The 24,292-nt window shown below is 44.0% G+C and overlaps 1 protein-coding gene across 3 annotated transcripts in view; it reads left to right on the top strand.

Annotated features, from left to right (window-relative positions):
* mtmr2 (myotubularin related protein 2) overlaps positions 1-24,292 on the top strand; it is a 95,305-nt gene that overhangs the window by 40,856 nt on the left and 30,157 nt on the right. For all 3 annotated transcript variants that reach the window (XM_038817761.1, XM_038817759.1, XM_038817760.1), the window contains exons 6-11: positions 1,537-1,638; positions 6,930-7,013; positions 9,365-9,514; positions 10,731-10,919; positions 17,504-17,689; positions 18,481-18,687. In XM_038817761.1, coding sequence (XP_038673689.1) covers positions 1,537-1,638; positions 6,930-7,013; positions 9,365-9,514; positions 10,731-10,919; positions 17,504-17,689; positions 18,481-18,687 — 918 coding nt within the window. The remainder of the gene's footprint in view (positions 1-1,536; positions 1,639-6,929; positions 7,014-9,364; positions 9,515-10,730; positions 10,920-17,503; positions 17,690-18,480; positions 18,688-24,292) is intronic.

The following is a 24,292-nucleotide window of genomic DNA, read 5'->3' as shown; positions in this document are numbered from 1 at the left end:
TGGAGGGGCGTAGCGAGGACGGTGTCAAGGGCTTTGAGTCCTTCCAGGCCAACAGTATTTGTCGCTGGGCTGCCAGGGAAGCAAAGGCCAAAACGTCGGCCTCTATCCCCTGCTGGACTCCCGGTCCTCCGACACCCCAAAAATCGCCACTTCTGGACTCATCGCCACCCTTGTTTTCAGTACCCGGGATATGGCGTCCGCAATTCCCTGCCAGTATCCCGACTTTTGGACACACCCAGAACATGTGGACATGGTTCGCTGGTCCTCCCCCACATCTAGCACACTTGTCCTCCAGCCCAAAGAATTTGCTCATCCGGGCCACCGTCGTGTGGGTTGCATTTACCCTCCTCAGAGCGTCAGCCCATACGCCGTAAAGTAGCCACTTTAATAGTTAATCTGATTTGAAATTCAAATTTTTGGTGTGGCCAATTTGTATTACTCTCAAATTGTTGGCAGGGCTGTACAACTTTGATTTCAATTATTAACTTATCCCTATTAACTTAGCATGCTAACTAAAGCAATTTTAAAAAGATTCAGTGCGCTTACTCGGGCAGCACAGTGGTTAGCACTGTTGCCTCACGGCGCTGAGGACCCGGGTTTGATCCCGGTCCCGGGTCACTGTCCGTGTGGAGTTTGCACATTCTCTCTGTGTCTCTGTGCGTCTCACCCCCAAAACCTAAAGATGTGCAGGGTAGGTGGATTGGCCATGCTAAATTACACCTTAATTGGAAAAAAAGAATTGGATACTCTAAATTTATTTTTAAAGGAGCGCTTATCATGTCATTGTACGTCACATTATGATTCAACACAGTTACTCCTGGTAGGATTCAGGCCTACATATGTAAATTTCAACTTGATGGCTTCCCTGTTCAGGGTCCCATTATCTTGGAGGACCAAATAAAAGAGGAAATGCATTTTCTAAAGAAAATATTTATGTGAAGCCACCTTGAGGTATTTTCTGGATATATTACTGGTAGATTCAAGAATCATGATGTGGAGATACTGGCGTTGGACTGGGGTGGGCACAGTAAGAAGTGTTACAACACCAGGTTAAAGCCCAACAGGTTTATTTGGAATCACTAGCTTTCGGAGAGCAGCTCCTTCATCAGGTGACTCGCCTAATGAAGGAGTTGCACTCCGAAAGTTAGTGATTCCAAAATAAACCTGTTGGACTTTAAACTGGTGTTGTAAGACAGATTCAAGAGTGGCATTGTTTGGGATGAGTTACTTGGAGAATGCTGTGAAATATGGGGATAGTAAACAGCAGAATTGTGTCATAAATATGGCATGAAGAAAGAACATACTAATATTTATGGAGTGGTATTGTTATACATTTTTCTAAGTGTGAGCATAAATGTTTCAAGTAGTTGCAAAGTACTTGCATTTTTGCTAACAGTTTAGAAGTACATAAAACATTAGGGGAGAGGATAGTTTTAATTTTTATTGTATAACGGAATAAATGCCTATTTTTAAAGAACCTTTCTGCTGTATTAACAATAGTTTCCAAAATCCAATAATCTGTTTTTGCATTTGCAGGATGTTCGGACCATCAGATTTGCTCATAAACAAGAAGGACACACCAGACGATCTATCTTTGAAAACTTAATGAAATATGCATTTCCCATATCCAACAACTTGGTATTGTCTCGTATTTAATCTATGGTAGTCACTTAGCATGCTTTAAAAAACATACTACATGTGATCTAATGGAAAGAAAGTTTTGTGTTAAATATTTCTTGAGTGTTTGCCCATCTGGTTCACTAATGCCTCTTAGGGAAGGAAATCTGCCATCCTTACCTGGTCTGACCTATTTGTGACTAGAGCCACAGCAATGTGGTTGACTCTTAATTGCCTAGCTAGTCAGTTGAAGGGTAATTACGGATTGCCAATAAATGCTGGCCCAATCAGTGATGCCCAATGTTCCAAGACTGAATTTAAAAGAAGAGTATTGAAGTATGTCTCGAAATGATTTACTCTGTAGTGATTGTGCTATTGAAATAACATTGAAAATAGGGATGGTATCAGCAGAGTTACAGGTTTAACTTTGTCCTAAAATTTGTACTGGCTAGTTCTATTGTTCCAGAATAGAAACCACAAAGTGTGCACAGCGTGTGACTTTAGCAACATGAATACGTTGCTGTTTGCATATGGGTTTGTATGTAACTGTAGTGACCTGTGATATGAATGAAGAGTGATGATCCAAAAAATCAATTTGCAACGGTAATCCATGAAAGTTTGAGTTGCTATTTTTCCAGAATTAAATTTAAATCTGACTTAAACCAACCCTGTTATTCTTGGCATATAAATGACAACATTTAATATTCATTACTGATAAATAGAGTAATGATGAAGCCTAGGTTGCCAAGTGAGAACTTTCCTTGCGCTGTCCAGACTAAATCCAACTAATCTAAAAGGGTTAGGTATTATTTATCGGATGAAATTATTTTGGGTAGTTTGAACCCAGTTGCAGTTGGAATGAATCTCGCACTGAAAAACTACCAGCAAGTCAATGCTAATGTAATAATATCATTCAAATCATAAAGATGATAGAGTGGAGAAATAGAAAAAAAATCTGAGGTAGGTGCTCTTATGAAATTGGAAATTGAGACCAAGTAAAGGAAGCTTTACTTAAAATGACATGAAATGCTTGGAACTGGAAACAATTCTACTTCAATATTGACCCTCAGGTTGATGAGCTCACAAATTCAAAAGTAACATTGATTTAAGAGAAATGATCCACTTGTACAAATTAAGCTGAGTGTTTTTAATGACAGACTCTGAACAAATTATACTTGTAAGATTTAATATCGCCCTCACTGCTATGTTAAATGAATATCTAAACCTACATTTATTAATAACTTGGATCTCTCCTGTCTTAAGTCTGTGATTTAGTGCCGATGGACCAGCTTTTAGATTAAAACAATGCTATGGAGAAATTAATTCTTTTTGAAGTTGTATAAGCATTTTGGTTCCAGTACCTTTCCCTTTGTCAAGACGTCCATGAGAAATCCTAGCTGGTATGACATCTAGTGGCTTGAATCAAACTATCCAATTTAATGAGTAGGATGCTGTAATACCTTTTCTCCCTAATGGTGATAACAGGTTATGTTTTAAGAATAACTATGAAGCTATCAGTGTCCAGCCTTGTGCAATAGAGTGGACAGCAACTTCTGGCATTCACACGTCCACAGTTACATGTGGAATCTGAAAATTGCTGCCCTGCTACTTCAGAAGCTTCATTATACCGCTACCTTGTCAAGAGACTTGAGGCAGAATTTTTTGTAAACTGACTGAAACACGAGCCAGTACATTGATGTCTATTTTGGTGCCGCTTCATGCTTTTGTCCGGTCCTGGAAAAATTCATGAACTTCGCTTCCAGTTTCCACCCCTCCATCACTTTTACCTGGTCCATCTCAGACACTTACCTTCCCTTCCTTGATCTTTCTGTCTCCATTTCTGGCAATAGACTATCTACTAATATCCACTACAAGCCCACTGACTCCCACAGCTATCTGGACTACAGCTCTTCGCACCCTACACCCTGCAAGGGTCACCCTTTCTCCTTTCTCTCAGCTCCTTCGCCTTCGTCCCATTTGTTCCGATGATGCCACTTTCCGAAATAGTGCTTCAAAAATGTTTTCCTCCTCCTTCAACCGTGATTTCCCATCTACAGCTATTGACAGGGCCCTCAACAGTGTGCGTCCATCTTCCGGGCCACTACCCTAGCCCCCTCCCCTCCCTCCCAGAACAAGGATAATCCCCCTCGTTTTCACATTTCACCCCACCAGCCTCCGTATGCAAAACATAATCCTCCGCCATTTTCACCAATTCCAGCGTGATGCCACCACCAAACACATCTTCCTTTCACTCCCTCGGTCAGCATTCTGCAAAAACCGTTCCCTCCGAGATAATCACCATACCCAGCACCTCTCCCATCACCCATGGCACCTTCTCATGCAATCGCAGAGGTGTAACCCTTTACCTCTTCCATGCTTAACATCCCAGGCCCCAAACATTCATTCTAGGTTAAGTAGCGTTTCACTTGCATCTCTTTCAATTTGGTCTATTGCATTCGCTGCTCCCAATGTGGTCGTCTCTACATCGGAGACACCAAACGTAGACCGGGTGATCGCTTTGCTGAATACCTTCGGTCTGTGTGCATTCAGGACCTGGCCTTCCCGTTGCTTGTCATTTTAGCACAAGACCCTGCTCCCATGCCCATATGTCTGTCCTTGGCCTGCTGCAATGTTCCAATGAAGCTCAACGCAAACTAGAGGAACAGCATCTCATCTTCCGGTTAGGCATGCTACAGCTATCTGGTCTCAACATTGAATCCAACAACTTCAGATGATTAGCTCTACCCCACCTCGACCCCTTAGTTTTCATTCCACTTCATTTTAACTGCCTTTTACCTTTTTTTTTCTTGTCTTTCTTATATTTACCTCCTCCCTGCCCCATCTTATCCACCTTTCCTTACCCTTTCTCCCCTTTGCTTCTCCCTTCCCCATCCCCCACATATACTTCTGTCACAGTTTACGCTCTGATGTTAGTTTCCTTGCTGTTTGACCTTTCACGCCTTTTGTTTTCTCTGGGGACTGCCATTAACACTCTCTCCCCTTGGTGTCTGTGGCTATTATTAGCACCCCGTTTCCTTAGGTTTCTGTGGCTATGACCCATCTTTCATTCTCACTCCACAGTATAAATATTTCCCACTTTCTCTGTCTTTTAGCTTTGACAAATAGTCATCTGGACTCGAAACGTTAGCTCTTTCCTCTCCCTACAGATGCTGCCAGACCTGCTGAGATTTTCCAGCATTTTCTCTTTGGTTTCAGATTCCAGCATCCACAGTAATTTGCTATTATTTGAAACAGGGGCCGGGTCTGTTTCTGACATACAAACCTGTCTTTGGTGGAAAACTGACTGAAGATGAGTTATTGATTGATAAGGAGAAGAATTTTAATTCCAATTATTTTGCTTTCTGTTCATGGTCTTACAATTAATTAAATATTCTAGTTTATACTCATTGGTTTAGACTCTGCATGTTTTGGTGAGGATTTTTCAATTTATTTGAAGTCAGACCGTGCTGATTACACACAAAACAGATCAGTGTAGAAGATGATGTACAGGATCAGACACCCAGCGACAAGACATTGCCATTGAAAAGCTTGCAAAAAGAGCCATTCCGTCATCAATGATTGCAAAATCCAAGCCAATATTTGTTTTTGTTGAGTCCAAGTTTTCCCTTTAGATCCTAACCAATTTTATCTAATCTATGTTAAGAGCATCACAGCTGGCTGTGGGTTTGGAATAATTCATTGCTACATTCACTGATTGTAACATATAATTAAATAATAAACAGAACTCGTGGTAAATATGATTCCAGAATTTAATAGAAATATGCTCAGCAATGGCTTGCATAAGAAAAGAATATTGAACTGTTAGGAAGGACATTTTAATTCATTTAATATGTCCTTTTATTTAGATTTTAAGTAGTATATAATTTTGAACCATTAATTTTGGTGATTAAAATGCTCAACCATACACAACTAAATTTGTTCCCAACCCCATTCACCCTCAAAATCCTGCATTCTTTTCTCATTGTTATCACCTATCCCATCTCTGCCTGATTTCAAATCTTATCAGTGGTCTTGTTGGCCGAGGAACAGCACTGCTGCCTCACTATGCCAGGGACCAGGGTACAATTCCGGCCTCGGGTGATTGCCTGTGTGGAGTTTGCACGTTCTCCCTGTGTCTGTGTGCGCTTCCTCCCACACTCCAGAGATGTGCACGTTAGGTGGCTTGGCCATGATAAATTGTCGCACAGTGTCCAAAAGGTTAGGTGGAATTACAAGGATGGCGGGGGGGGGGGGGGGGGGGGGGGCTTGGGTCGGTGCAGACTTTCCAAGGGTCGGTGCGGACTCGGGATGAATGGCCTCCTGCACTGTCGACATTCTGTCATGTTCACAACAATAGGATGTAGTGCTATTTCACAAAGCAGCATAACTGGGATGCACAATGTTTTGTTTGACATGTAGGGAAATCGGGGCTGTCTTAGCACAGGGCTAAGTAGCTGACTTTGAAAGCAGACCAAGGCAGGCCAGCAGCATGGTTCAATTCCTATACCAGCCTCCCCGAACAGGCGCCGGAATGTGGGGACTAGGGGTTTTTCACCGTAACTTCATTTGAAGCCTACTTGTGACCATAAGTGATTTTCTTTTCATTTCATTTCATATTTGGCAATAATCTGAGCATAATTTGAGCCCTGGGGTAATTTTATTAAATTCCCCCTCAACTCAAGAGACTTAAGTTCGCTTATTGAACTAAGATGATCATTGGTAGTTAGTAGGCGGGGAGAGAAAGCTGTCCTGTTTCTTTTCTCTTGGCTCCCTTCTATTTGTCGCCAGGATTCTGAACTAAATATCTTGGCTCTAGATATCACTGCCGTCACCAATTAGTGTCATTTTTCCCACAGAGAGGATGTGAAGCAAAATTTTTTTTCTAATAATTTATTGTGTCTGGCACGGTTCTGCTGCTGCAGTTCTGTATCTGGAACCAGTGAGTCACTTCAGTGAAAGCTTGAATGAAAGCAAAAGTAGTGATTTACCTGGCAATTCTCTTGATTTAAAAACAGAAAATGTTGGAAACGCTCAGGTCTGTCAGCATCTGTGAAGAGAGAAACATAATTAAGATTTCAAGTCTGTCATCTTTCATCTCTGATTTAATTGAATATTTTGTCTTTGAGTGAGCTACTGAGCAGACTATGGTCCATAAAGGTTCTCGAGTTAATTTTGCAGGACAGTAAAGCATGAATGTACAGTACAAAACTGTAGTAGTTTCTAGGCAAATTGAATTGAATCGGTTTTCACATCATGATCAAATTCTAATCTTCAGTCACTCTTTACCTGAGATTTAAAAAAATATTTTTCAGCCATTATTTACCTATGACTACTGTGAAATATTTCCCGAAGATGGTTGGAAGGTTTACGACCCAATTGCAGAGTATAAGAGAATGGTAAGTGCCTTGTTCTGTTGAATTGCCCCCTTTAATCTGTAATTTGCAAGTTGTTAAAGCATTTTTGACCTCTTTGAACCAGGGTCAAAACATGACATGTATGTCTGTAATGGGATCCATAATTTCAAAGGCAATTTTTCTTGATCTCAGCTGTGGAACTGAGTCTATTTTAGTTAATGATATTTGAATCCTGGTGACTAACAATAGCAACTTATATTTATATAGTTCCTCCCAGGTGTTTCACAGGAGCATTATCGGGAAGGCAGTGACATAGTGGTATTGTCACTGGACTAGTACTCCAGAGACCCAGGGAAATGCTGTCGGGACCCAGGTTCGAATCCCATCACAGCAGATGGTGAAATTTGAATTGATTAAATTCTGGAATTAAAAGTCATTGTCGATTGTTGTAAAAACTCATCTGGTTCACTCATGTCCTTTAGGGAAGGAAATCTATTATCCTTAACTGGTCTCGCCTGCAAGTGACTCCAGATCCACAGCAATGTGGTTGGCTAGATCCACAGCAATGTGGGTGACTAATGGAAATTGTTACATATCTAATTATCCTACATTTTATGAATATGGGGTCAATGGAGTTGCAGTATGCAATAAACCACAGACGTTTCCAGTAACTTTTCTTTTTTCATGTTTGCGGGATGTGGGCTTTGCCGGCTGGGCCAGGACTTGTTGCCCATTCCTAATTGCCCTTGAGAAAGTGGTGGTGAGCTTCTTTCTTGAAGCGGTGCAGTCCATGTGGTGTAAGTACACCCACTGTACGATTAGGGAGGGAGCTCTCGGATTTTGACCCAGTGATAGTGAAGGAACGGTGATATATTTCCAAATCAGGATGGTGAGTGACTTGAAGGGGAACTTCCAGGTAGTGGTTTTCCCAATATCTGCTGCCTTTGTCCTTCTAGATGTTCGTGGTCATTGGTTTGGTAGGTGCTGCCTAAGGAGCCTTAGTGAGGTCCTGCCGTGCATCTCGTAGATGGTACACACTGCTGCCACTGTGCATTGATGTGGAGGGAGTGAATGTTTAGAAGGGGTGCCAATCAAGCAGGTGCCTTGTCCTGGATGGTGTCAAGCTACCCGAATGTTATTGGAGCTGCACTCATCCAGGCAAATGAAGGGCATTCCATCACACTTCTGATTTGTGTCTTTTAGGTAGTGGACAGGCTTTGGGGAGTCAGGAGGTGAGTTACCCACTGCAGGATTCCTAGCCTTAGACTAACTCTTCTAACCACAGTATTAATATGGTTAGTCCAGTTCAGCTTCTGGTCAATGGTAACCCCCAGGATGTTGATTCAGTGATGGTAATGGCAATGGGAGATGGTTTGATTCTCTCTTATTGGATATGCTCATTGCCTGGCACTTGTGTGGCATGAATGTTACTTGCCACTTGCCAGCCCAAGCTGGGTATTGTCTGAATTTGCATGTGGATTGCTTCAGTGTCTGTGGAGTCGGGAATGGTGCTGAACATTGTGCAATCATCAGTGAATGCACAACATATGACCTTGTGTTGGAAGGAAGTAGCTTCCTGATGAAGCAGCTGAAGATGGTTGGGCCTAGGGCAATACCCTGAGGTCCTGCAGTGATGTCCCGGGACTGAGATAACTGACCTCCAACAACCACAGCCATCTTCCTTTGTGCTAGGTATGACTCCAGCCAATGGAGAGTTTTCCTCCTGATTCTCATCTCCAGTTTTGCTAGGGCTCCTTGATGCCATACTCTTATCAAATGCTGCCTTGATATCAAGGGCGGTCACTTTCACCTCACCTCTGCAGCTCAGGTCTTTTGCTCATGTTTGAACCAAGGCTGTACTTTTTTAAATATAAATTTAGAGTACCCAATTATTTTTTTCCAATTAATGGGCAATTTAGCATGGCCAATCTGCCTAACCTGCACATCTTTTGGGTTGTGGGGTGAAACACACACAGCCACCGGGAGAACGTGCAAACTCCACACGGACAGTGACCCGGGCTCTCAATGCCGTAGTCTCAGTGCTAACCACTGCACCACCGTGCTGCCCTGAACCAGGGCTGTACTGAGATCAGGAGCTGAGTGACCCTGGCGTAACGCAAACTGAGCAGTGAACAGGTTATTGCCAAGTGCTGCTTGTAGCACTGTTGCCGACCCCTTCCATCACTTTACTGATGATTGAGACTGATCGGGTGATAATTGGCCGTGTTGGATTTGTCCTGCTTTTTGCACAGGACGCACCTGGGAGCGGCTAAGAACAACTTGAGATATTTTTTATGTTAATAGAATTCTATAAATGCAGCTTGACTATTTTCTAACTATGTAGTAATGCATTTTATGTTGTCTTCACCCAAAAAGATTATTTTTTATTTCAGGGTCTACCAAATGAAAGCTGGAAACTAAGTAAGATAAATGATAATTATGAACTTTGTGATACTTATCCTGCTATATTGGTGGTGCCAGTGAATGTCCCAGAAGATGAGTTGAAGAAGGTAGCAGCATTCAGATCCAGAAACCGCATACCAGTAAGTAGAAAAATTCTACTGATGAAAATGTTTGATTTTGGATACAAATCCCTGGAATAGATTTTATATTTCTGTGGAATGGCATCTTCCTAGTGTCCTCAGTACTTTATTTTTAAATAAGGACAGCTGTTTGGTTTGCTTTGCATGCTTAAAGTATGTGTGAAATGTAGCCAGGGTATTGGTAACCAGGTTGAGCTGTACAACTACACTAAATCTGAGTGTGAGGTGAGCAATTATGTGTGCTAAGTCCTAGATCAGTTAAGCTATGAGGAATAGCTGAACTAAAATGAGAGTCTTCTACAGAAAAATGGAAGGAAGTAACTTAACTGGAAGTAACTAATGTCCCGATGGGCTGGTTAGGATAGCAAAATTAGATCACTAAGTAAACTACTGATTCATTTCAATAATTGATTAGTATTTGCCTCAAAAAAAAGTTGAGTTGGAAATGTTGAAGAAAGAAAATTATGTAGCAAAATTCTATTTTACAATATCTTTATTAACTGAGGCTTTAAAAGGTTTTCACCTGTGGATCAAAGCTGATGAGATTAGACTGTTAAAGTTCTGATATTGAACATGAAGTTGCCACACGTTTGAGATTTTCAGATTCCCAATAATTGTTTCCCCTCATGATTTCTGCTTTCATATTTGTGCTCTGGGGGGGACATAATTCTCTACTTCAGTACCCCCATTCTTTTGCAAATAATCTCAAATCAACTGGATTTACTCTCTGTGACTGCTAAAGTTTTTTGTTCTGTCTAAATATTTTTCTGTCTATTTAAAAAGTTTGCACGAATCTATGCACTAATCACAAGCTAAATGTTCTTTTGAGATCTAATACAATAGCAATTTGGATTACGAGGCATACTCCATGGCCATTATGCATTTTTCATAATTAATTGAATCATCAGATAGCGTGGTAATTCTCCCTATGAAAAGATGAGTTGGTTGGACTTATTAGCAAATGCTATATTTCGAATATGCAGTAGAATTCATGTTATAAGTTATACTACTACTCGGAGAAATACATTGATTTGTGAATGAAGGTGGTTGTGATAGTTGAGGCAATTGCTTTTGGAGATATTTAAATTGAACCCTTTCCATAAAATTGCATTCTAAAGATGATCTGTCTAGTGACTAACTGACCCTTCAATAAAAAAAAAATTCAGATTTGAACCTATAAAATATTAGGATTGTAATCACTTCATCTTCCCCACAGGTAATATCATGGATACATCCAGAGAGCCAGGCAACAATCACTCGCTGCAGCCAACCTCTGGTTGGTATGAGTGGCAAGCGCAGCAAAGATGATGAAAAATATCTACAAATTATTATGGATTCCAATGCACAATCTCACAAAATCTTTATCTTTGATGCTAGGCCCAGTGTTAATGCAGTGGCAAACAAGGTAATGTTTAAACTTTAATTTTAATGAGCCGGTCCTAATTGAAAATTGTTTTTTGCATTGTTTCTTTGTGTTGATGTGAGGGTGTAGGCTCTGAAAATTAACTTGGGTCAAACAGGACTTTGCTACACTCCATCAGGTTCACCTGAGCAAATAGCCATGGTAGCGTTAGAAGTGAGATATGAGCGTCGGTCTGGACCCCGTTATGTAACAACCACAGGTTCCTGCCGGGTAGGATGGATGGCGGGTTCCAGAGCTGGCAGAGGGCAGGTATTAGAAGGATGGGTGACCTGTTTATAGATGGGTGCTTTCCCAGCCTGCAGGCGCTGGAGGACAAGTTTAAATTGCCACCAGGCAACGACTTTAGGTATTTACAAGTGCGAACCTTCCTGAGGAAGCAGGTGGTGGCCTTCCCGCTGCTGCCGCCACGGGGGATACAAGATAGAGTAGTGTCCGGTACCTGAGTGGGGGAGGGGAAGGTGTCGGATATTTACCAGGAGCTATTGGAGGCGGAGGAAACCCCGGTGGTGGAGCTTAAAGGCAAGTGGAAGAAGGAGTTAGGAGAGGAGATAGAGCCGGGTCTATGGGCGGAAGCCCTAAGTCGGGTCAATTGCTCCTCATCATGTGCCAGGCTCAGTCTAATACAGTTTAAGGTGGTGCACCGGGCACACATGACGGCGGCGAGGATGAGCAAGTTTTTCGTGGTAGAAGACAGATGTGCGACGTGTGCGGGGAGCCCAGCAAACCATGTCCATATGTTTTGGGAATGCCCGAAGCTCGAGGCGTTTTGGCAGGGGTTTGCCAGGGCACTGTCCAAGGTGTTAGGGACACGGATAGTGCCGAGTCCAGAGGTGGCGATCTTTGGGGTGTCAGAAGACCCGGGAATTCAGGGAGTGAAAGAGGCTGACGTCTGGCCTTTGCCTCCCTGGTAACCCGGAGATGGATCCTGTTATTGTGGAGGGACTCAAAGGCCCCAGGTGTGGAGACCTGGGTTAGTGACATGGCTGGGTTTCTCAGCCTTGAGAAAATTAAGTTTGCTTTAAGAGGATCAGTGTTAGGGTTCTCCCGGAGGTGGCAGTCGTTCATTGACTTTCTTGGGGAAATTTAATTTAAAATGTCGGCAGTAGCAGCTTTCCGAGGGGTTGGAGGGGGGCGGAGAGTGTCGTGTTTGTGTGTTTTTTGTTATTTTTGGTGGTCTGTGAAGACAGCCGTACGGGGAAATATCTATTTTTGCACTATAGAACATAGAACAGTACAGCACAGAACAGGCCCTTCGGCCCTCGATGTTGTGCCGAGCAATGATCACCCTACTCAAACCCACGTATCCACCCTATTCCCGTAACCCAACAACCCCCCCCTAACCTTACTTTTTAGGACACTACGGGCAATTTAGCATGGCCAATCCACCTAACCCGCACATCTTTGGACTGTGGGAGGAAACCGGAGCACCCGGAGGAAACCCACGCACACACTGGGAGGACGTGCAGACTCCGCACAGACAGTGACCCAGCCGGGAATCGAACCTGGGACCCTGGAGCTGTGAAGCATTTATGCTAACCACCATGCTACCGTGCTGCCCCAACTATGTTAATGTTTAACGTTGTTCTTTTTCTGTTTTTGTTGTAAAATGTTACAAATACTTCAATAAAAGTATTTAAACAAAAAGAAGTGGGATATGGAATAATATTTTGGCTGGAGTTAATTTTGGCTGGTATTGATTTTACCTATGTTAAACTAGATAACAATCTATCTGTTTTATCAGTGACTTAACTTTCAAACAGTCCAATGTCAGCAAGGCTAGTGTACTAAGTTTTGGTATTGTCAGCATCCATACAGAAGCTGACGTTGTGCTCAAGGATGATGCCATTTGAGAAGTAGCATTTAAACCATATTATAACTAATTCTATGGATACTACATTAGGATTAGGGTTAAAAACTCCTTTTAGACCTCAAATGATCGAAAACTTTTTCTTTTTAAAGCTGATTGCTCAGAGTAAAACTGAATTTTGGTTGGAATGTAGTTTTTTTCCAATGGCTGCATTCAGATTCCCTGAGGGAAATGTGGTTAGATTTTATTTTCAGTATTACGTTTGTGATATTGCAATGCCTACCTACTTTTGGTGTGGGGGACACCTATATTTTATGTTGGGGTGGTGGTCCCTTTAAAAACTAGTTTTCCACGAAAGATTTCTTGTAAAAAGCAACTTGCTTCCAGATACAGATCGTGTAACCAAGCTGCCAGGGAGATGAGCAATAGTAAAGTAAAGGGGTAAACAAGAAGTCAGTTACAAGAAGAACTAGATTCTGTGTGTGGTTCTGTTTTTCAGCAGTTTAGCTTTTGAACACATTGGCTGCAGGAATCATCTTTTTAGAGTAGAATTCAATTGAAATCTGTGTGCTGACTAAAAAGGTCTAAAACCCTTGATAATTGAAGGATTTACTAACTGGGAGTTGGACTGCAAGCTGAGGAAAGAGAGAAAGAGTTCTTATATACAAGATCCCAGAGTTATAAAACATTAGACCCAAGAGAGATCTGCCCCACCAGTGATGTCTGTGTTACTGGGACTTTACAACCATGGGATGGTTAGAGGAGATTTGAAGGGACAGCTTCCCTCAGGTGTGCAGAAGGCCCAAGAAATATTTTTTTAAATGTATTTATTCAAAGTTTTTCAATAAGTTTAACAAAACACTCCCAAAAGGAAAATAATACAAAGAAAGAAGGGCAACATGCCAACAAAACAGAACCACTTAACCCTCTAAACGATAAACAGTTTAGCAAATTAACACCCAATTCAAAACAGGATAAAGCATGCGCCCCTTGTGCAGAAAGAGAATATACATCAGCAATTCACTAGACGTTACCCCACACGTCTCAGTCCTCACACCCCCCCCCCCCCCCTCCCCGGATCGCTGCTGCTGCCGTTTTAATTTCCACCGCGAAGTCAGCGGACGGTATTGTGCCCCCGCTCAACAGCAGCAGCTCTGTACATTTGGCAAAGTTGTTTATACACACATGTAGGCATCCGTTCGTGGTGTTGTCCCTTGCTCCTCCCGGAGTTCGCTGACGTTGTCTCGTGCGCACTTCTGCCTCTGCGGCCCTCCCGTCTTCCCCATTTTCTCTGTTCCTGTGGATGCCAAGTTTGTTAACGTTTCCTTCTTCTGCTTGTTTGTTGGCCACGAACAGGTCCCAGAACAATTGGGTGAACGGCTCCCACGTTCTGTGGAAGCCGTCGTCTGACCTTCGGATGGCGAATTTGATTTTCTCCATTTGGAGAGATTCCGAGAGGTCGGATAGCCAGTCTGCAGCTTTGGGTGGTGCTGCTGACTGCCAGCTGAACAGAATTCTACGGCGGGTAATCAGGGAGGCAAAGGCAAGGGCGTCCACCCTCCTCCCCAGGAATAGATCTGGCTGGTCTGAAACCCCAAAGACTGCCACTTTCGGGCATGGCTCCACCTTAACCCCCACCACTTTGGACATGGCCTCGAAGAAGGCTGTCCAGTACTCCACAAGTCTGGGGCAAGACCAGAACATGTGGGCGTGGTGGCCGGGCCTCCTTGGCACCGTTCACATCTGTCCTCCACCTCCAGGAAGAACCTACTCATACGGGTTCTTGTTAAGTGGGCTCTATGTACCACTTTTAGTTGCGTCAGGCTGAGCCTTGCGCACGTGGAGGTGGAGTTGACCCTATGCAGTGCTTCGCTCCAGAGTCCCCACCCTATTTCTAACCCCAGGTCGTCTTCCCACTTCATTCTTGTTGCATCCAGTATGGTGTCAGCCCCTTCTACCAGTCGGTCGTACGTGTCGCTACAGTTTCCTTTATCTAATATGCTTGCGTCTAATAACTCTTCCAGTAGTGTCTGTCATGGTGGTTGTGGGTATGTCCTTGTCTCCTTTCGTAGGAAGTTTTTTAGTTGCAGGTACCGTAGCTCGTTCCCCCTGGCTAGCTGGAATTTCTCTGTCAGTTCGCCCAGTGTTGCGATCCTGCCGTCCGTGTATAGGTCCATGACTGTCAGTGTCACTCTGTCCTGTCCCCACCTTTGAAGGTGGCGTCAGTCAGCGCTGGAGTCAGTCAGCGCTGGCGTGAACCTATGGTTGTTGCAGATGGGAGCTTTACCCGACATTTTGGTCAGGCCAAATTGCTGCCGTAGTTGGCCCAAGAAATATTAACCCTTATATGAATCTTTGAAATAAGTGGGTAACCTTCCAATTTTTGTTACGTATGTGACGTGAGCTTTTTTGGCAGGATGTACGTCAAATGAGTGTAGATTGAGGTTTGAATTAAGATGTTCTGTTTCCAGTATAAGCAACAGTGTTCATTGGACTTCTGATATCTGTTTAATTAGTAATATTCATGTTCGTTTAATTTTGTGCAGTAAAATTATTTTATTTTAAACAGTAAACCCTGTGGTTTCAATCTTTTAGTATTTGCAAACAAAAAATAACGTTACTAGTCTCTATCGAGAGCATGTCGATTCTTACCTATCACATTCTGGCGCCTGTTCAGTTACATGAGGGAGAATTCAGAAATTACCTAACAGCACATCTTTCGGGACTTGTGGAAGGAAACCGGAGCATCCAGAGGAAACCCACACACACACGGAGAGCGTGCGTACTCCGCACAGACAGTGACCGAAGCTGGGGTTCGTACCTGAGACCCTAGCGCTGCGAAGCAATAGTGCTACCCACTGTGCTGCCGTGCCGCCCAACAGTTTGATTATTATGATGTGTTGGTGCATTTCCTTAGGCTGGATTGTGTGGCGGCAAATCTAGGAGGCTGCCTCCAGATGGTCGTCTCCAGCACCGCAATGTGTGAATGTAAAGTAGGCCAGGATGACATTAGTCACCAATACCGTGTCAACATGCCAGTCTTTGAAATTACACAAGGCGAGTGAGTATAGAAATTGGCAGCTCTCCCACCGATTTAAAATAATTAATTATAGCTATTTAGTTTGTTAATGTCCCAGATTTCTGCAATTTTTCATTTCCTGCTGCATTTGTTGGATGTGAAAAAATTTGGGAGTATTTTATGGGACAAGATGCCTCAATGGTGGATGAAAAGGCCTGCCACCGGGACCATGGCGGAATGTAACACCAGATTCTGTTTGTTGATATTGCTGTGTCTGCTTTAAAAGAAAAACCTTCTTTAAAGCATTTTGAGCCCTCCAATAAAAAATAAAGATCGAGAGCAAGCGTCTTTAAACTTGTAGAGTTTGGCAATCTTAGTTGGTCTCTTTTCTACTGGACGACTCCTAATTGACCATCCGACACTTGATTTGATGAGTTGAGAAGGCGGGAGCAGGAAGGAGCAGACCTCTCAATTTCCATTCTGCTTTCCCACCCTCTGGAAAAACATAAAATCGAGCCCTGAGTGATCTGTACCTTTTGACATTGACAGGAAATATTAAATATAACCAATGTCTTCGTCACTTCTACTCTCCTCAAACCAACAGTAATGGGTAACACAGTAGTTAGCACTGCTGTCTCACAGCTTCAGGGACCCGGGTTCAATTCCAGCCTCGGGTGACTGTCTGTGTGGAGTTTGCACTTTCTTCCCATGTCTGCGTGGGTTTCCTCCGGGTGCTCCGGTTTCCTCCCACAGTCCAAAGATGAAGAGTTTAGGTGGATTTGCCATGCTAAATTGCCCCTTTGTGTTCACGAGGTTAGTTGGGGTTACTGGGTTATGGGGCGTGTGGGCCTAAGCAGGTTGCTCTTTCCAAGGGTCGTGCAGGCTCGATGGAGTTGGATACCACTGCGGACTGTTGTAATGGTTCACAAGGGCGGCGGTTGTCCTTCAAATTGTATACAGCATTCCCAGGCAATTTGTTTACATTCTTTTATGACATAGCTAATGTTAGAAGGTGGCATCTGCATCATCATGAGAATGGTTCTTGCCAATGCATTCATATTGGATTTGTTGGATTGGATTTGTTTCTTGTCACGTGTACCGAGGTACAGTGAAAAGTATTTTTCTGCGAGCAGCTCAAACGGATCATTTAGTATATGAAAATAAAATAAAAAGAAAATACATAGTAGGGCCACACAAGGTACATAATGTAAATACATAGGCACCGGCATTGAGTGAAGCATACAGGAATGTAGTATTAATCAGGTCAGTCCATAATAGGGTCAGCTCGGAGTCTGTTAACAGTGGGGTAAGAAGCTGTTTTTGAATCTGTTTGTGCGTGTTCTCAAACTTTTGTACCTCCTGCCCAATGGAAGAAGTTGGAAGGTGAGTAAGCGGATGGGAGGGGTCTTTGATTATGCTGCACACTTTCCCCAGGCAGCGGGAGGTGTAGATAGAGTCACTGGATGGGAGGCAGGTTTTTGCGATGGGCTGAGTGGTGTTCACGACTCTCTGAAGTTTCTTGCAGTCTTGGGCCAATCAGTTGCCATACCAGGCTGTGGTACAGCCAGATAGGATGCTTTCTATATGCACCTGTAAAAGTTGGTAAGAGTCAGTGTGGTCATGCCGAATTTCCAGATGCCAGTGCATTCATGTTAAGCTCCTGTTGTCAGTTAAAATTTTGAAGTACTGTAATTTATAAATGTGAGACCATTTTGCTTTATTATATTTGCATTTGCTCAGGCAAAGGGAGGTGGCTATGAAAGTGAAGATGCATATCAGAATGCAGAGCTGGTCTTCCTTGATATCCACAATATCCATGTAATGAGGGAATCCTTACGAAAATTGAAAGAGATAGTTTACCCTGACATCGAAGAATCCCGTTGGTTGTCGAACTTAGAATCAACGCACTGGCTGGAACACATAAAAGTAAGTTGAGTCTTCACTATGCTTGTGCATTATCAGTTCAACGTGAACTAGCAACCAGGGTGAGAGATCCTTTGAGGATTACAGAGTTTCTAACAATATTGAGCTGGAGAAAGTTCTGGCTCATTCACTTCTGGGCTTAATCCACTCAAATGTGCCATCTTCAGGTTACGCAGTGGAAGAGCTTTTTTGTTCTTAAAAGAAAATGGGCATTTAGGCAATATTTTTTTCATATATATACACAGCAATGTTATTTTATCTTTGTCAGTTTTATTTAGTAGCTTACAGAATCGACATAAATTAGTCTAATTAAGATATTAACCGTAGTGCTATTTCATTACTTTTGCTATTCAAAAATCATTGAACTCAAAAGTGCTAAAGCTAAGTGCTGGAAATCGATTAAAAGTAGTCTAATTCCGTGCATTGACACTTTGTAAAAAGCAAATTGCAGAGCAGCTCTGCGCAGTAGTGTAATGAAGAATTAGCACAATATTTCCTGTTTTTTTAAACTACATGAAATTTCCCTAAAAGCTTTCAGAAGGACATAACGCCAAATGTTATCTTCAATATTGAAGCGAACTGGTCCTTGTTATTAATTCTTTCAAAGGATTAGCTTATTAAATAGAATGGAATGCTTTCAGATATAATTTTTAGCGTACAGATTGAATTAAGTTCATTCTTGCATGATCTCTAATCCAAAATGTCAAATTAATTTTTGTTACCAAATTGCTCAAGTAACTTTCTGTCACTAGATTTACAATTGTTCCATAAACGAATATACTTGTGCTTCATAGCTAATTCTTGCTGGTGCTTTGAGGATTGCTGACAAAGTTGAATCTGGAAAGACTTCAGTTGTGGTGCACTGCAGTGATGGTTGGGACCGAACGGCACAGTTGACATCTCTGGCAATGCTTATGTTGGACAGCTATTACCGTACAATTAGAGGCTTTGAAGTACTTGTTGAAAAGGAATGGCTTAGCTTTGGCCATAGATTTCAACTTGTAAGTATAGAAACATTCTACATTCGCTCAAAACAGCATTAATTTTAGCCCCACTAGAAATAAGAGAAGGACATGCACAATATTATCCACTTATTCTGTTAAGGATCCATGGCATTGATTTTTTAAAAATATTTTTATTCAAGGCTTTTCAAGAAAAATATAAATATACAGAATATTAAAAGAACAACAAAAGAACATTGCATCAATCCAACAAACAACCGAACCTTCCAGCCCCCTGACACCAACCCACCTCCACGCTCTGCCTTCCCCATTTTAACCCCCTTTCCCCCTCCCCCACTTGCTGACCCCTCAATCCTCCTTGAAGAAATCAGTAAATGGTTTCCACCTCCGGGTGAACCCTTCTACTGATCCCCGCAGAGCGAACTTGATCTTCTCCAACCTCAAGAATCCGGGGCTCTCGGTGGCCCCCGCCCAAAGCTTCTCACCTCTCCACCCCCGCCCAAAGCTTCTCACCTCTCCACCCCCGCCCAAAGCTTCTCACCTCTCCACCCCCGCCCAAAGCTTCTCACCTCTCCACCCCCGCCCAAAGCTTCTCACCTCTCCACCCCCCGCCCAAAGCTTCTCACCTCTCCACCCCCGCCCAAAGCTTCTCACCTCTCCACCCCCGCCCAAAGCTTCTCACCTCTCCACCCCCGCCCAAAGCTTCTCACCTCTCCACCCCCGCCCAAAGCTTCTCACCTCTCCACCCCCGCCCAAAGCTTCTCACCTCTCCACCCCCGCCCAAAGCTTCTCACCTCTCCACCCCCGCCCAAAGCTTCTCACCTCTCCACCCCCGCCCAAAGCTTCTCACCTCTCCACCCCCGCCCAAAGCTTCTCACCTCTCCACCCCCGCCCAAAGCTTCTCACCTCTCCACCCCCCGCCCAAAGCTTCTCACCCCTCCCCCCCCCGCCCAAAGCTTCTCACCTCTCCACCCCCGCCCAAAGCTTCTCACCTCTCCACCCCCGCCCAAAGCTTCTCACCTCTCCACCCCCGCCCAAAGCTTCTCACCTCTCCACCCCCGCCCAAAGCTTCTCACCTCTCCACCCCCGCCCAAAGCTTCTCACCTCTCCACCCCCGCCCAAAGCTTCTCACCTCTCCACCCCCGCCCAAAGCTTCTCACCTCTCCACCCCCCTCCAGTCCATCACTTCGCCCCTCCCCTACCTCGCAACTACCAACAAACAAAGAACAAAAGGCATACTCAACATCGCCGCTGCTCCATTGAAACCCACCCCAAACATTCTACCATAAACGCAAAGCTCCTCTCCAAAGTGCAGTGTCCTCACACTCATCCCAGTCCATGGTCTCTCATAAAGCCCATTTAAGTAAAAGCCCATAGAGTCCAAATAAAACTCCTCCTTCTGATGAGTCACCCACAAGCGGGCAGGGTACAACACCCAAATTCACCCCCTTCTTGAAGAGGGCAGCCTTTACCCAGTTGAACCCAGTTCTCCTCTTCGCAACTCCGCTCCCAGGTCTTGGTAGACCCAAAGCTCACTCCCTTCCCAGGTACACCTCTTGGTCTGCCTCATCAATTTCAAAATCTATTCCTTGTCCAAGAACGCTGCAACCGCAGCACCATCGCCCTCAGCGGCTCCCCCACTTGTGGCCTCCTCCTCAGTACCCTGTGTGTCCGATTCACTTTGAGGGGCTGATCAAAGGCCTCCTACCCAAACAACTGCTTCAGCATCCTTGCCACATACTTGGCGGCCTGCGCTCCCTCCATGCCCTTGGGCATCCCAACTATCCTCAAATACTGTCGCCTGGAGCAATGTCTCCAGGTCCTTCAACTTCTCTCTCAGCCTCTTCTGACTGCCCACCAGCATCCCCAGCTACACTGCCAGCGAAGCCATCTGCTCCTCGTGCTCCCCCACCGCCGCCTCCACCTTCTGTATCGCCAGACCCTGAGCATCCAGCCTCTGCTCCACTTTCTCAATCGCTGCTCTGAGCGGCTCCAGCACCTTAGCCAGGTCGTCTGAGGCCTCCTTCCTCTGCTGCTGGAATTTATTATTGGAAAAACTCCACCAGCTGCTCCGTCGACCACTGGGTGCCCTACGCCATCTTAACCTGTGGCACACCACAAAAACTGTCCTACTCCAGCTGCTCAGTCTTTCTCATGGCATTTCTCATCCTCTGATCCATCCACCAGACTCACCAGAGGTGCCCTTCCCTGGGCACACTCATATCGTTTGCCCTCAACGAAAAATCCCATTCGGATAGGGAAGGGCCATCTTGAGCGGGAGCCACCAAATGTGCGACCACTCACTCCATGGTTGCCACCGGATGTCCTCCATGGCATTGTTTTGATGAGTAACGGTGGTTCTGGTGTCCAGGCCAATAGTTATCCCTCAATCAGCATCATGAAAAAAGACTGGTCATTATCACCTTGCCGTTTGTGGGACCTTAATGTATGCAAATTGGCTGTCTCGTTTCCTACACTACAGCAGTGTCTGCAGTTCAAATATTCTTCACTGACTATGAAGCAGTTTGGGATGTGCTGAGGTCATGAAAGGTGTTACATAAATACAATTTTTTAGAACGAAGTTATGCATACCACCATTTAGAGGAACTCTTATAATTTTTAAATGATCTCAAGTAAACTATGTAAATTTGATAATTATATGTGTTTCAAATGATTTTTTGCCACCTTGCACTTGATAACATTTTTGGGAAACTAAACATTTGACCCTGGTCTTACGTCACCATGTACAATCAACCTCAGTTAAGCTGGTGTCTTCTTGCTTCCACTGTGTACAAAGTAGAATCTTCTCTTAACGACGTCTGGACACTTTTATTGTAATTGAGAAATTGCTGCAAAGACATGTTTGCAATTAACAATATTAATTAGCTTTTTGGTCAGCATTTATTCACATTGCACCATATTTGTGCCGCATGTTTCTCTTGGGTCATGAAAAGACAATGGAACAGCAGTGTTAATGTTGCACCTGGAATCTCAATGATCATCTCCTTAAGCAATGAAAAATGGTTGGAGCAAGAAAGAGTGAAGGATGGAGGGAAAGAAATGCTGTAAATTAAAATCAAATGAATACAAAAAGATAAATAGAGACCATTGTAGCATTGTGGATAGCACAATCGCTTCACAGCTCCAGGGTCCCAGGTTCGATTCCGGCTTGGGTCACTGTCTGTGCGGAGTCTGCACATCCTCCCCGTGTGTGCGTGGATTTCCTCCGGGTGCTCCGGTTTCCTCCCACAGTCCAAAGATGTGCAGGTTAGGTGGATTGGCCATGATAAATTGCCCTTAGTGTCCAAAATTGCCCTTAGTGTTGGGTGGGGTTACTGGGTTATGGGGATAGGGTGGAGGTGTTAACTTTGGGTAGGGTGCTCTTTCCAGGAGCCGGTGCAGACTGGATGGGTCGAATGGCCTCCTTCTGCACTGTAAATTCTATGTAAATCTTAATTGAGGTTGATTGTATACTTTGAATAAGTCCAAGATTATAAAAAAGCTCAGATTCCCAACAACGTTATCAAGTGCAAGGTGAGGGAAAAAACATTTAAAACACATACAAGAGTTCTAAATCACATGCAAATAGAGGAGTGGGAAAGAGGTAGATCAAGAGAGAATCAAAATATGAGGGGGGAAAAGGAGAAAAAAAAAATCTAGTTGGCCTTCCCCCATCCTTGCAGTTTCATGATAAAACAGGAAGATAGTCGGAACTGAAGGTCAAAGTCACCCTATTTAGGGGGACTGTGGGGAGAGGGCTATTTAGAGGGTCTGTGGGCGGGATCTCTTTAATTAGGGGGTCTCTGCTAGGAAGGGGAATCTTGTGGGGATGGGGAATATAGTCCTTGAATTGTGGGGGGAGGGGGAGGGGCTCCGATGGACTTTCAGGGCAACTCCCTTAAAGAGTTACCAACTTGGCACCCACCGTGAGGTCCACCACGTCAAATACACACTTGTCAGGACCAACACCAATGCTCGGCCACGTGATTCCCAGCTCAGAGGACTGGAGAATCACATGGGCCCAGAGAATATGGTGCCTGACCGCGGAGCCCGAACCTCGATCCCAATGCCAGCGGGGGGCTGGAACTTTGGAAACGGGCAGCGATCCCATTTTCTTCCAGTCGCTGGATTCTCTGCACATTGGGAGCTCCACTGCTGGCAGCATAAGGCGGAGAATCCAGCCCACTATCTTGGGAGCATTTATTAGTGGCTTAATTACTGTTTTAACTTGTGTTCTATTTTCTTTAGTTTCTGTTACTCACCTGCTTCCATTCCTATGTACCCAATCTTAATCCATGAATACCTGGAATTGTCCCTCTTCTACTTGCGCACCATAATCTCAGGTGTTCCCCAAGAATCTATTCTTGTATCCCTTCGCTAGCTCATACATGTTGCCCTTTGGCAACACCATCTGAAAACATAGTGCAAGTTTCCATATATATAGGGCAGCACGGTGGCCTAGTGGTTAGCACAGCTGCCTCACGGCGCTGAGGTCCCAGGTTCGATCCCGGCTCTGGGTCACTGTCCGTGTGGAATTTGCACATTCTCCCCGTGTCTGCGTGGGTTTCACCCCCACAACCCAAAGATGTGCAGAGTAGGTGGATTGGCCACACTAAATTGCCCCCTTAATTGGAAAAAATAATTGGGCAATCTAAATTTTTTTTTTTTTAAATATATATGCTGAAGACACACAGTTCAACTTCATCTCTGTTGATCTACCCCCACTGTCTATAAGGTATCACACTCCTTGTTTGACATCAATAACTAAGATGAGCAGAAATGCCATCCCAACAAATACTGGGGAAACCAAAGCCATTGTCTTCGGTCCCCACCACAAATTCAGATCCCTGGCCACTGACTACATTGTACTCCTTGATAACTGTTGGAGGCTAAACCAGACTATTTGTAATCATGGTGTCTTGGTTGATGCCAAGACCTAACCACCTATCCATGGCATCACCAAGATTGGCTACTTCTACCTCCATAACATTGCCCAACTCCTCCCCACCTCAGTTTTTTGTTGCTGTACCTCTCATCGTTGCCGTTGCTAACTACGGACTTGATTTTTCCAATAATTTCCTAGCTGGTCTCCCACATTCTTCTCTTCATAAAATTATGGTCATCCAAAACTCTGCTGCCCATGTCCTAACTTGCATTAAGTCACCCTGTGCTTGCTAATCTGTACAGGCTCAGGCTCCTGGTTAACAAAGCCTTGATTTTGACTGTTCTGGGAGCTTGTGAGGCATATAGTTCACCACTCTTTTCTCCATGGCAGCGTCTTGACCAGTCAGAGTTGACTTGCCAACGAATTGGCACCCTTCTCCTTTGATATGAATTGTTGTGATTTTTTGCATTTGGTCGTGATTGAGTGCCAGATAAAAAGCTTTGGCAACATGTCTCTTCAGCAATATTCAAAGCTTTGATTTTTAAATTCTCATTCTGTCTTGCAAATCCTACATGGCTTTGCCTCCCCCTATCTCTGTAATCTCCTCCAACCTTCCAACCCTCCAAGATACCAGTGACCATCCATTTTGATCCACTTGAACACCCCCAATTTTAATAACTCAATCAGAGGCCATAAGCACTGGAATTCCCTTCCTAAACCCCTCTGCCTCTTTTCTCTTTGATAATACTCCTTAAACCT

The sequence above is a fragment of the Scyliorhinus canicula genome, chromosome 14 (assembly GCF_902713615.1).
Source record: "Scyliorhinus canicula chromosome 14, sScyCan1.1, whole genome shotgun sequence".
NCBI lineage: Eukaryota > Metazoa > Chordata > Chondrichthyes > Carcharhiniformes > Scyliorhinidae > Scyliorhinus > Scyliorhinus canicula.
The sequence above is the reverse complement of the archived record's forward strand: the minus strand, read 5'-3'. Positions and strand labels throughout refer to the sequence as shown.